Here is a 12995-nt window from a genome sequence, read left to right as displayed (position 1 = left end):
CTTGGTTGCGGGCACGTCCCCAGTAGGGGGTGTGCAGGAGGCAGCTGATCGATGTTTCTCTCTCATCCATGTTTCTAACTCTCTATCCCTCTCCCTTCCTCTATGTAAAGAAATCAATAAAATATATTAAAAAGCTACATGTGGGTAGTGGTTATCATATTGTGAAGCACAGAGTAGAATCAATTACCAATATAAAGGAATGAAAGTAAGATTGATACCAGTCTAATTCTGCTCATGGATACAAATAAGTTTACAAATGGTATTTAAAAAAAAAAAAATATGCCTTGAAATTTTGGGGTTGGACTTAGCACTTTTCTTACAAACTAGTTTACAAATAAGTCTAATTCTATGCCAAAACAGAATAAACAATTGCTCTCTCCCCCCACCAAAAGACAGCGGAACAGGGTTTTCAGGGACAAAGGTTATGGTCTGAGAATTTGAAACATGATGAAATTGTTGCTCTAATCACTGAAAAATTAAAAATCCAAATTAGGAACTCAATAAATGGACACATGAAGGTATAAAAAAGACTGCCACTAAATAATAAAGTGTTACAGAAAATAAGCCTTTAAATCTAGTTGCAAAACTGAATATAAAATTAAAACTAGTCTCTATTTATATTTAATAAAACAGAGTTTCTTAAGAGATTTAAAAGAAACACCTAAATCTGTTCCTATGATGTTTCAAAAAACACACAGAATACAAAATCCTAAAAGTAAATGAATGAGAAAAATGCATATACTGTATAACATTAATATAAAGAAAAGTTGAATGTAAGACAAAAACAACTATTGGAAAAAGAAGCTGTAACTATGAGGGCATAATTATATAGAACTTTATACTAGACAACAATGAAAATTAAAAAAAAAAAAAACAACACATAATGGACTATTAATATTAACAGAAACTCATAAAACATTTTGACCAAAATGCTATACTATACACTTGATCTTAGCCAAAAGGCCAAGAAGAAATTGACCAAAATGCTATAAAAATTAGTAATTAATAACAAAAGATTTCAAAAGAAAAACTAACCATTTAGAATTTGGAAACTCAATTCTTAACTCTTAAGAAAATAACTAAAAAACTCAAAGGCAATCTACAAACAGCAAAAGAAACACTTCCCACATCAAAGGCTGTGGAATGCCATCCAAAACTACCCTCAGAAGAAAATTTTAAAAGTTAAATGCTTTTATTATTATAATAAAAGAAAGAACAGGCCAAAACCGGTTTGGCTCAGTGGATAGAGCATTGGCCTGCGGACTCATGGGTCCCAGGTTCGATTCCGGTCAAGGGCATGTACCTTGGTTGCGGGCACGTCCCCAGTAGGGGGTGTGCAGGAGGCAGCTGATCGATGTCTCTCATCGATGTTTCTAACTCTCTATCCCTCTCCCTTCCTCTCTGTAAAAAAAAAATCAATAAAACATATTAAAAAGAAAAAAAAGAAAGAACAGAAAAATTAACTAAGCCATCTGAATAAAGGCAAAAAAGGGAGGGGAAGTGAGAAGACCACAGGAAGAAGGAAGTAACAGCAAAGAACTGATCTTTGAAATGACTAATAAAATAGAAAAACTGCTGAAAAGGTTAATCAAGAAAGAAGACTAAATATAAGTAAGACTAAGAAATGGATATAACCACTGATACAGGGATTTAACAATTAAGAATGCTATCTATAAAATTCTGTATGTGAAAATTTGAAAATATCCAAAAATGTAAGGCTATGTTCATCATTCTCTGTTAATCACAAAATATTAGTTCAAAGCATTAACCCTTTGCACTCACTTGCTTTTTTCTCGATTCCTTTATTCTAATGCTAACCATGTCGAGTCACACTCAACATCCGAGTGCAAAGATTAAAAATCCTTTTGTCTTGAGGAGAGTTCATTAGCGCTTCTACTTTTATTTATTTAATCTCAATTTTTCAAATTGTATAGTGCATATATAAAACACTCATAAAAGTTTAAAGGTTGGTGCTCTAAGCACTGGGTGATTTCTGAGTATTCTCAGTAGCTTTAATTCTTAAGGAACTACAATTTTCCACATGGCGCTCTTTCTCCTTCCCAAAAGATTAGTACTGCAAAGTTGGGCCTCCAAAGTCCATGACAGGAATCCCCTATCAATAAAGAACACATCCCACTTGATATAAATTTATTCACTTTTAATACAAATTCATAATTATTTTGGTTCTTTAGTCCTCAACCACAAATATCATGGCACTAGGCCTTAAGAGAATGTCCTATATGTCCTCAAGGGTGATGTAAGAGGAAAAAGTGGAGGCCCACTGGGAATTCTACAGAAGCTAACTTGAAAATTTATTCCAAAGCAATCTTCCTATATAATTATACTCTTCCAACAGACTATGAAATTTTTAAATCATGCCAGAACATTGCCAAACTATTTGATAAGAAATGCTATTTTTAAAAAATTAAAAAGTGCTAAGTCCAACCCCAAAATTTCAAGGCATATTATTTTTTCTTTTTAAAATACCATCTGTAATATGATTTACCCAATTTACATAAGCATTCACTTGACAAAATAAAAAGCAACCCGACACTGGTCCCAAACTTATTTTTTAAATTTGTTTGATCTAAAATCTCACTATCTAGAAACTAATGTTTTAGATTAAGTCATAAATATCTACCTTACAGAAGCAGCAGGGCACAAAATAAACATGACATATATTATAAAAACTTCCCACTTGAATATTTCTTTACTGGCTTAGCTAATTCACTAATATCTAACATATTAGACCCTTAAAGTGATGAATATAAGTAGCAATATAGACAATTTATAATGATCAGCCCTTATATTACCATGAAATCGTGATATAGGGAAATAACCCAAATATAACACATAAAGATGACAGAAGGCAAGATGCTTACTCAATAGTAAAGATCACTGATACTGGTAAACAACCAAGATAGAGAGAATGGCCTTTGTTTCCGACTTTGGCAGAACTCCAGTATTTCTGCTATAACCAGCAAATGGTTTATTTTCCAAACTCAATTTATTTCTTTGTTTTATTTTCCATGCAGCTTACTTTTGCATATGCCGGGATGATTGTTTTATTTATTTTACTTACTTACTTACTTATTTATTTATTTATCAATCACCCAAGGATATGTTTATTGATTTTAGGGAGGAAGAGAGGGGTAGGGAGGGAAAGAGGGAGAGAGAAACATCAATGTGAGAAACATTAATCAGTTGCAGATTCAGATGAACCTTCAAACTACTTATGTGCCCTGACCAGGAATCAGATTCACAAGCTTTTGGTGTATGGGACAAACAGGACAATGCACCAATCAACTGAGCCACCTGGCCAGGACAGGATGATTGTTTTAGAAATTGGTACTGGAATCAAAGGGTCTTTAGTATGCTCCGTGTGTCTCCTCCTTGCCTCAACTATTTTTTAAAAATGTATGTATACCTTCAAATATTAATGAGAAACCTGCAAAATATCTTATTCTTTTCTGGTATTTTGGTAGTTCAGGCAGTCTGAAGATTAAACAAGAGAAATGGTACAGCCTGACAGTTAATTTTCACTTATAATACTTTTCTTTAAAAAAAAAAAATCATGGTAACATTATATAGTTTAAATGCATACTATAACAAAATAAGCTAAGTACTGAAAATCCACTGTCCAAATATTAATGGTTCCAACAAATCTCTTCTCTACCCTTCTCCTTAATCATTAGTTTTTCTCATCAGCAAAACTATTGTAACAGCTCTATCTTAAGAAAGATTCCCCTTGAAACAGGCTGTCTGCCTACCTTTACAGAAAACATTCTTTGACAGTATTATCTACAAGTTTCCTCAATTCCTTCCCTCCCGCTCTCTCCTGTACCTACTCTGATCAGAATTCACTCTTCTTCCTCTAACAAAACTGCTCATAGAGTTCTCCAACAACCCTGGCTCCCATCATATCCAATGGTCAAGTCTCAATTTTTTCTAACTTGACCTATCTGCAGCACCTAAGAGATGATCTTTCCTTCCTCTCTGAAACACTTTCTTCACTTGCCTTTCACATACCACACTTAGTTTTCCTTCTACTTCACCAGTCACTCCACTCCTTCCTCCTACTCTCTTCCTTATCTTTATCTACAAGCTTTGGAATGCTCAAGGCTTAATTCCATCTGAGCAACCAGATGTTCCTCATTCCTTTCCTCTGCTGCATTTTTTTCTTTCCCAGCACTTAACATTATAGGACATAACATAAACTTCATTTATTATTTTTTTCATGAGATTAAGGATTTTTGTGTTTTTGTTTAGTGTATTCCCAGCACACAGAACAGATATAGCTCATTGTAGGAGCTCAAAAAATATTTTTGGATGAGTGAATGAACAAACAAAAACAAGTAATACCAGCAACAGCCACTCGGAACTAGTAACTTATGAGCCAGACATCCCAATAAGCAAGTTACATGCATTTCATTTAACCCTCCAACAACCCTATGAGATCTCAGAGGCTGGGAGGAGGAGTGTTGGAGGAGGTATTAACTTGCCCCAAATCACAAAACTAGTGGCAATGCCATGATTTTAACCCAAGTTTATCCTCTTCAAAGTTAGTACTCTTAACCATTACATGATATTAATTTTACTGGAGTATTAATTATTTCATTAGTTTTGGAATAAATCCAACTTTGCTATTTGAAGAGTCAGCAATCAAACTTCCTATAGTTGTGAATCAATCTCCATTTTCCCTGTGAAGACATTCATTTAGCAACCAATTTAGAAATTTTAATGGAAACTCGTATTTAAAAGAAAAGCATTCCACATTGCCATTTTTAGTGATACCAGTACAAATGAGAAGACGCACCAATGTTTTTCAAAATGTTGATGGCAGCATTTCAATTTCCTCTCTCCCATTTCAATTAAAAAGCTCAAGCCAATGGTTTCCAAACCTGGCTGAAGAGTCACCTAGGAGTTTTTCGTTTTTTAAAAACAAGATTTCACTCGAGAGCAAGTGAATCAGAATCTCTGGGAAACAGGGTTAAGGAGACTAGTATTTTTTAAAACTCCCCAGGAAACCTTGGTGGTTGGCCAAGTTTGGAAAACACCAGTTAAATGAAGCAAAGTTGGCAAAAGACTAATACTTCTATCTGAGCATCTGGCTCATGGTTTAATAATGATCAAACCTCACTGGTACTGACCTTCTTGGAAAGAGGAACGATGCTGTTGGGTCGAACAAGCCTCCGTTTCTTACAGCTTAGCACAGGACGTGTTCGGGCTGCCACACAGGTGCCATCAGTTGATGAAGAAACTAGATTCAGTCGTTGTTTTTTATGTAATTGTTCCTCAGCATCAGAGTTGTCACCTGGAATGTGGTCCGCCAAGATAGGCTGCAGACTACACAAGAGGAAGAAATAATATTCACTTTTCAGAAGACTCAAGGAAACAAAGCCTCTAATACTGGTTCAACCTCCTCTACTTGTAAATGTCCACAGACACACATAAGTATTCTGAAGCAGAAGGAGTTCATCTCCTGATGCTGATATCTGCCAGCCTTTAGGAATTTAATTTGTTCTAAAAAAGAGGATTTTATGTAAACACTTCTGAGGAATTCTACCAACCCTATGACCAATCACAATGTTTCACAATTGTAGGACCTTTCACTTTTCTACACGATGAGTCAATTTTAGGCGTCAGTAAGTAAAAGGGAAATACATTAGCATGCTAATTATACTTGCAACAGTAGAAGACGTGCACAATATTATTATGTGATGAGGTTTCTGTCTTTAAACCAGGGTTAGTCCTGGCTAGGAATAACTAAGAGCTCTTTTACAAGCATACTGAGTGTAAGAAGTGGAAGAGATAACTTACGTGTTAATAACTCCATTGACAGGTCTCAATGCTCCATATGATTTGGTAGATAATGACTCTGAAGGATGACCAGAGGCACCATGGTTTTCCAGTGGCTGAGAAACAGACTCAGTCTGAATAAGGAAAAGAAAACAAAAATACACTATCAACAACATTTAACCAACAGCACCCAGTCTGAAATACAGCACCATTTCATTTAAATAAAATACATAAATTTCTGATGAACAACTAGAAAAATGAAATTTGTACGACTAACAACAACAACAACAACAAAAAAAAGAAAACAATTAATTAGCTTTTGCTTTGGGAGAAGTGGGTGTGCAGAACCATAAAATTTAGCAGATTAATAGTAGTAAGTGCCTACACCTTGAGAGGGAACTGACCTAAACCAGTGGTCGCCAACCTTTCGGACCTCATGGACCACCAGTGGTCCATGGACCACGGGTTGGCAACCGCTGACCTAAACAATTCAATGGAACAAAAGCTTAGCAAAAACGATTACATAGTAAATAATAAGAATCTTCAACTAAAGGTCAAGAAGAATATTTAAGTTCAGTACTGAGTCAAATAAGAGGACATTTAAATTACTTATTTTTGCTTAACTTCACAGTGTTTGCTGAAAGCCTGTTTCCAGAAAACCATAATTTGTATAAAAATACATATATATCTGTTAAAAATAAAAAATCAATAAAATATCAATGAATAACTAATTACCCAATGTTATCAGGTAGTAACTATTTTCTTTGGACTATACAAATCTAATATATGCTTAGTAACAGCAAAAACTTTTTAAAAAGGAAGGTGGAAAGAATATGGAAAGTTTTCATTTAAATATTTTGAAATGAATTATATATTTACTAGGCTCAGATATTTACTAGGCTCAGAAGGGATAGGGTCAGCCATGAGATGTCAATCATATGGAGTCTCTGAAGTATCTATAACAATAAAAGCATAATATGCAAATCGACCAAACGGCCGAACAGCGGAATGACCATCCAGACAACCACGCTCCGACATCCACTGGTGCCAGGCTAGCCAAGGCGGGTGTGATGCGATTGGTCAGGGGCCTGGCCATCACCCCATGATCACCCTGCAAAGGGAGGCCCAGGCCACCAGCTGGCAGTGATGGATCAATCAGGGAACTCCACGATCCCAGGCCACCAACCGGTGGGCTGCGGTGGGTGGGTGGGGCTTCCCTCTGTGCGGCAATCCATCACAGAGCCCCAGCTAGTGAGTAGGGCCTACCTCTTTGGGGCAATCCATCACGGAGCCCTGCAATCAATCGCCCCAAAGAGGGAGGCCCAGGCTACCCTGTGGTGGCGCTGCAGCAGGTGGGCAGGGCCTACCTCTTTGGGGTGATCCATCACAGGGCTCCCAGACTGTGAGAGGGCACAGGCCAGGCTTAGGGACCCCCCTCCCTCAGTGCATGCATTTCGTACACCAGGCCTCTAGTAGGCAATAAAGCCACAGATGCAGTTATCCCTCAGTTCTGTGAGTTGTTGGAATACCACAGTATGGCTGTGCTCCTTGTCACCTTACATTTAGAATGACTTAGGGGGTGTTCTAAAGTTCTCCTTCCTGTATACTAAAGCCAATATTTTTAATTTTAATTTTTTAAATTAATTTCAGAGAGGAAGGGAGAGAGAGAGAAACATCAATGATGAGAATCATTAATCAGCTGCCTCCCGCACATGGGATGGAGCCCACAACCTAGCATGTGCCCTGACCGAGAATCGAACTGTGACCCCCTGGTTCATAGGTCGATGCTCAATCCCTGAGGCACACAGCCAATATTTTGAGCTGAAATTCTATTAAATATTGCTCAATTTTGTTTTTATCTTTTCAACCACAGGAGAAAAACACCAAAGGATCTTGAGAGCAGTCATAGACAAGTATCAAGAAAGGGAAGATAACTTAAAAGTTTTAATACAAATTATCAAAAAAGTTAGATCAAAATACATATAAACAGGTAAGACATCCTAATATATAAAAAGGCACGAGCCATCACGACCGAAAAAAAACCCCAGATGGACGAATGAACAGCAGGCTGCATGGGGCGACCAGGCTGACAGGGGGGTTAGTGAGGGCCGACCACATGACTGAACAGCAGGTTGCGTGGGGCGACCAGGCTGGCAGTGGGTGGGGAGGTTGGGGGGGCAGTTGGGGGCAACTAGGACGGCAGGCAAGCAGTTAGGAGCCAGCGGTCCCAGATTGTGACAGGGATGTCCCCCGAGGGGTCCCGGATTGGAGAGGGTGCAGGCTGGGCTGAGGGAACCGCCCCACCCGTGCACAAATTTCGTGTACCAGGCCTCTGGTACCAGTATACTTCAATGAGTGAACACTGGGAAACTGTCCATCTTCCTTCTCAGATACCCTATACATCTTCTAAGTTATCACAAATATCTTGAACAATTACATTAGTTTATGATGCCAACATTATGGTAAATTGGCACATGTCCTCATTGCCTTAAATGCTATACTGATTCTCTTTTGAATAGTAATGTGACATTAAGTAGTTATAAAGATGTTCAAATCTTTTGATAAAGTATTTTATTCAACACTAAAAATCTATCTTAAATAATTCAACCAACACATTCCCTAAAATCTTAAAATATACAAAGGTAGTCACTGCAATTGATATTAATAAACTAAGTGTTCAACATTAGAGGAATAGTTGTAAATTGTGACCACATGAAACCAGAATATTAAAAATAATCATAAAGGACATTTCTTCCTTTATGCCAGAAGAATAAAGATAAAAAATTAATAGTCTTCTAAAGATTTTGAAAAAGGGCTAAATTCAAGTATTTTGTTAAATACAATCTTTAGTGTCTAAACATATACATACATAGATAATAACATGTTATAGAAGTAAAACTATCCTGAAAATTCCTTTATATTTAGATAATTATTTTTACATTAAAAGAATAGATAAACCCAAATACCCTTCTGAATAATGCTAGTGAGGACTTACTATTCAGGGGGAACCCCAAAAAGCCCAAACAAATATTATAATGTGACAAATGATTGGAAAATCTAAAGTACTTAAGATTCAGGTTGGCATTAACTAGCAGATGTGTGACTCCAGGCATATTACAGCTTTTATATATTTCAGAAGTTCTGATTTAGATGAAGAATTGTCCTTTGAACATGAAAATGCTGAGACTGAAAATTCTGCTGACATATGGATCTTAAGAACTTCTATCAATTTCACCTTCACTTAAAATAACAGCTTTTAGTATTAAACTGTGGCAGATCTACACAGACCCCTGTTTAAGTAATAGATTGACTACACTTAAGATTTTTTTTTATAAGAATGATGGGGGAATTATCTGCAAGGATACCTGCCAAGACAAAATGTTGCCATTTTTTAATAGTCTTATTTCCAAACAAATTTGTCATTCTTATAGAAAGTCTAAAGGAAAAAAAGGCACAAATCACCAGTAATCTTACCACCTATAGAAAACTACTACTAAGAGCCTAGTTTTTCATGCCAACATCAAACATATACACTGAGTGGCCAGATTATTATGATCTCTGAACGCATAATAATCTGGCCACTCAGAGAGAGAGAGAGAGAGAGAGAGAGAGAGAGAGAGAGAGAGAGAGAGAGAGTGTGTGTGTGTGTGTGTGTGTGTGTGTGTGTGTGTGTGTATCCTACCTAATAATAGACAAATATGCAAATTGACCGTACCTTCGCTATGCCTGCAATTGGCCAGGAGGCACGGGGGGGGGGGGGGCGGGACTCTGGGTGGTCGGGGTGGCCGATTGGGGCGGCTCGAGCTCAGCGTCTGCGCCATGGCTGTGCTGCGGCACAGAAGGGGCATCTGGGGCAGCGAGCTCACGTCCCACCGCGGACCATCAAAAGCGGGGGAGCTGGGTGCCTGTCCGCTCAGGCACCAGGCCTTTCAGAAGCCTCCGGCGGGGGGGGGGGGGAAGGCTTCTGAAAGGCCTAGTGCACCAGCGGACAGGCACCCAGCTCCCCTGTGATCGAAAGTGAAAGCGTGTAGGGGACCCTCTAATATATATATTAGAGGCCTGGTGCATGAATTCGTGCATGGGTGGGGTCTGGCCAGGGGGAGGGGACATGGCCTGCTGCTAGTTGAACTCCTGGTCGAAGGGACAATTTGCATATTTGCCTTTTATTTATATAGGATATACACTGAGTGGCCAGATTATTATGCGTTCAGAGATCATAATAATCTGGCCACTCGGTGTATATGCCATTAATCTTCAATGTGAACTCTATGGATTTTCTTAGAGGAACCCAAACTTTCCTGGGGGGTAATTCAGGCTCCAAATTAAAATTGAAGTCAAAAGGCAAAACATTATTTAGAACAGAAATTTTTGTCAAGGATATAGAGGCACACAGCAATCAAAAGCATGAACATTAGAGAGGAAATGTGCCTGGACTCCAGTCCCTACCACAAAGAAAAGCACTGACTATTCATCAAGGACCTGCTCAGAGACCTTGGGATATAATGTAATCACACGGATCCAAAAGCAAAGCATTGGGACACTCATTCATCACTCATTCTTAAAATATTAACACCAATCCTCCAATAGTGTCCTATCTAGAAAAGAAAAACCCAATCACATGTAAGTTTACTTGAGCTTTTAAATGCATTCACATTGCCTTAAAACAAAAGTGAACACGCCCTTCTCTTCCAGTACAAAAGGCTGCAAAGACAGAGGGTAGAAAAACATTAACAAATATCTTACAAATATGAAATCCACACACTAATTTAAGCTTAATCATTACTACTGCAGTTTTATATCATTAGTATTTTCAAGAAACTAAAGCATGACTCAGATATTTGTCATCAAATGGGAAAATAAAAAGGATGAAAAAATTTAAGTCTCTCCATCAAGAAAGGATACAGAGCTTCTCTTGACTTTTATATGATGTTCAGATACGTGCATGAGCAGAGTAAAAAAGGTGAAGTGATAGTACAGAGTATTTCTGTAACATATCCCCCTGTTTTCTCCCACAAAGCAGAGCCCCAGTAAGTTATTGAAGTGATTTTTTTACCCCTGACTGAAAGGGGTTGGTGTATGGAATAAAATTAACACAGCAATGAGATTCAAATTCGTTATTCATATATAGCAGGCATCTGGTTCATTACTCCACCCTCTTGGCCACACATATTAAGTGTGCCAAAGAGCCCTTAATGAAAAGCTAGATAATAAATTAAGGTTTCATGGTGCAGATTTTTCTGGGGTCTAAGAACCGATGTCCACTGGATTTATTTTACCAAAAAAGTAGAGAAACTAAGCTTTGCGCTGAATGTATTTGAAGCATCCACCTTTATGATTGTCTTTTTTTTTTTTTTAGCATAAAATTTACCATTACATTGACATTGTCATGCAACCCTCACCACCATCCATCTCCAGAACTTTCTCATCTTGGAAAACGGAAACCCTGTCCCCTTACACAGTGTTCCCATTCTCCCCTCCCCACCTAGCCCCTGGCACCCACCATTCCACTTTCTGTCTCTATGAATGTGACTACTGTAGGGATCTCATATAAGTGATCTCATCAGTATTTGTCCTTTGGGGAGCTTGCTTATTTCACTCAGAATGTCTTCAGGGTTCATCAGGTTGCAGCATGTGTCAGAATTTCTTTCCTTTTAAAATAAATTCAGTTTTAAAATCTCCCAAATTATCACATAGTTTTGCAGTGAGTTGGGAGGGTATCCGCCTACTTCTGCTTGTATCTTCCAGGGTTGCTGAGGGGATCTGATGAGACAATGCACAGGAACCACTGGGAAACTTTATGTGCTGCGTGTGCCAGTCTGAGTGGTTTCATTCCCACTAGAAAGGCCTGTGTGGCCCCCATGGAGTTGTTCATTGGCCATCATTCAGTGGAGCCTGACTTCATGAGCCTCTTCTGTTCCAGAAGGACCGGGTCCTGCAGCTTGTCTGGGGCGTTAAGAGTGTGGTGGCCACCACAGTCTCCCCTTCCTATGATTGTCTTCTTGATTAACTGATGCCTTTATCATTGTGAAATGTTCTTTTTTTTTTTAGCTCTGGTAATATTTTTCATCACAAAAACTATTTTACTGACATTAATATACCCACAATAACTTTCTTATGCTTACTGTTCACAAAATATAACTTTTCCTGCCCTTTTATTCCCCATAAATCTGAGTTTCCAATTGATATTACTTGCCTTCAACCTAAAGAAATGTGTTTAAATGCAGATATTCTGCCAACAAATTGTCTCAGCTTTTCTTTATCTAAAAATGATTTTATGGCTCAGTGGTTGAGCATCTACCTATGAACCATGGTGGTTCATAGGTAGATTGAACCAAGTCATGGTTCAATTCCCAGTCAGAGCACATGCCCGGGTTTTGGGTTCAATCCCCAAGGTGGGGCGTGCAGAAGGCAGTCAATCAATGATTCTCTCCCATCATTGATGTTTCTAGCTCTCTCTCCCACTCTAAAACCAATAAAACTATATTTAAAAAGAGAGAAAAAAATAAAAATGACTTTATTTCATCTTATTTTTAAAAGACAATAAAGTTTTTGCTGTTATAGAATGTTGAGTGGCACCCTCCACCCCCAATTTTAAATATCTCATTCCACTGTTTCTGATAAGAAGTCACCAATCATCACCAATGTTTTCTTATATGAAATGTATCTTTCTTCCTTCCTCTGGCTACTTCCAAGATTTTCTTCACCTGATTTTCATCACTTTATATTTCTCATACTTACTATTCTTTGAATTTCCTGAATCTGTAAATTGATCTTTCTCATTAAAATATCCAGTTACTTTTTCCTCAAAATTTTTTTTCTTGTACCATTCTCTCTCCTTCTGAACTTGAATTATATATATTCACTGTTTCTCCAAGACTATGTTCATTCCCGAACATTTAAATCTTTGTTTTTTGGATTAATTTCTACTGACCTGTTGTCATGTTAACTGACCCTTTCTTCTGTAGATTTCAATCTGCTCTTAAATTTATTTGAATACTGAACTTTTAATTCTACAATTTTTATTCATTTCCATTTGATTCTTTAGTTTTCATCTCTCTACAGAGATTTCCCCATGTTTGCTCTTTATATTCTATTTGAAATCTCCACACACATTTTTATTAGCTGCTTTTAAGACTTTATTGCCTAATTTCAACTTCCGAGTCATTTCAGTACGTTTCTATTGACTACCTTTACTC

The 12995-nt window shown here is 37.6% G+C and overlaps 1 protein-coding gene across 5 annotated transcripts in view; it reads right to left on the bottom strand.

The window, feature by feature from the left end:
* KANSL1 (KAT8 regulatory NSL complex subunit 1) overlaps positions 1 to 12995 on the bottom strand; it is a 172080-nt gene that overhangs the window by 30336 nt on the left and 128749 nt on the right. For all 5 annotated transcript variants that reach the window (XM_079798053.1, XM_079798056.1, XM_079798052.1 and 2 more), the window contains 2 exons: positions 5821 to 5933; positions 5151 to 5346 (listed from right to left, as the gene is read on the bottom strand). In XM_079798053.1, the coding sequence (XP_079654179.1) occupies positions 5151 to 5346; positions 5821 to 5933 (309 nt within the window). The remainder of the gene's footprint in view (positions 1 to 5150; positions 5347 to 5820; positions 5934 to 12995) is intronic.

Source organism: Cnephaeus nilssonii (assembly GCF_951640355.1).
Source record: "Cnephaeus nilssonii genome assembly, chromosome: 19".
Taxonomy (NCBI): Eukaryota; Metazoa; Chordata; class Mammalia; order Chiroptera; family Vespertilionidae; genus Cnephaeus; species Cnephaeus nilssonii.
This window is presented reverse-complemented; position numbering and strand designations above follow the sequence as displayed.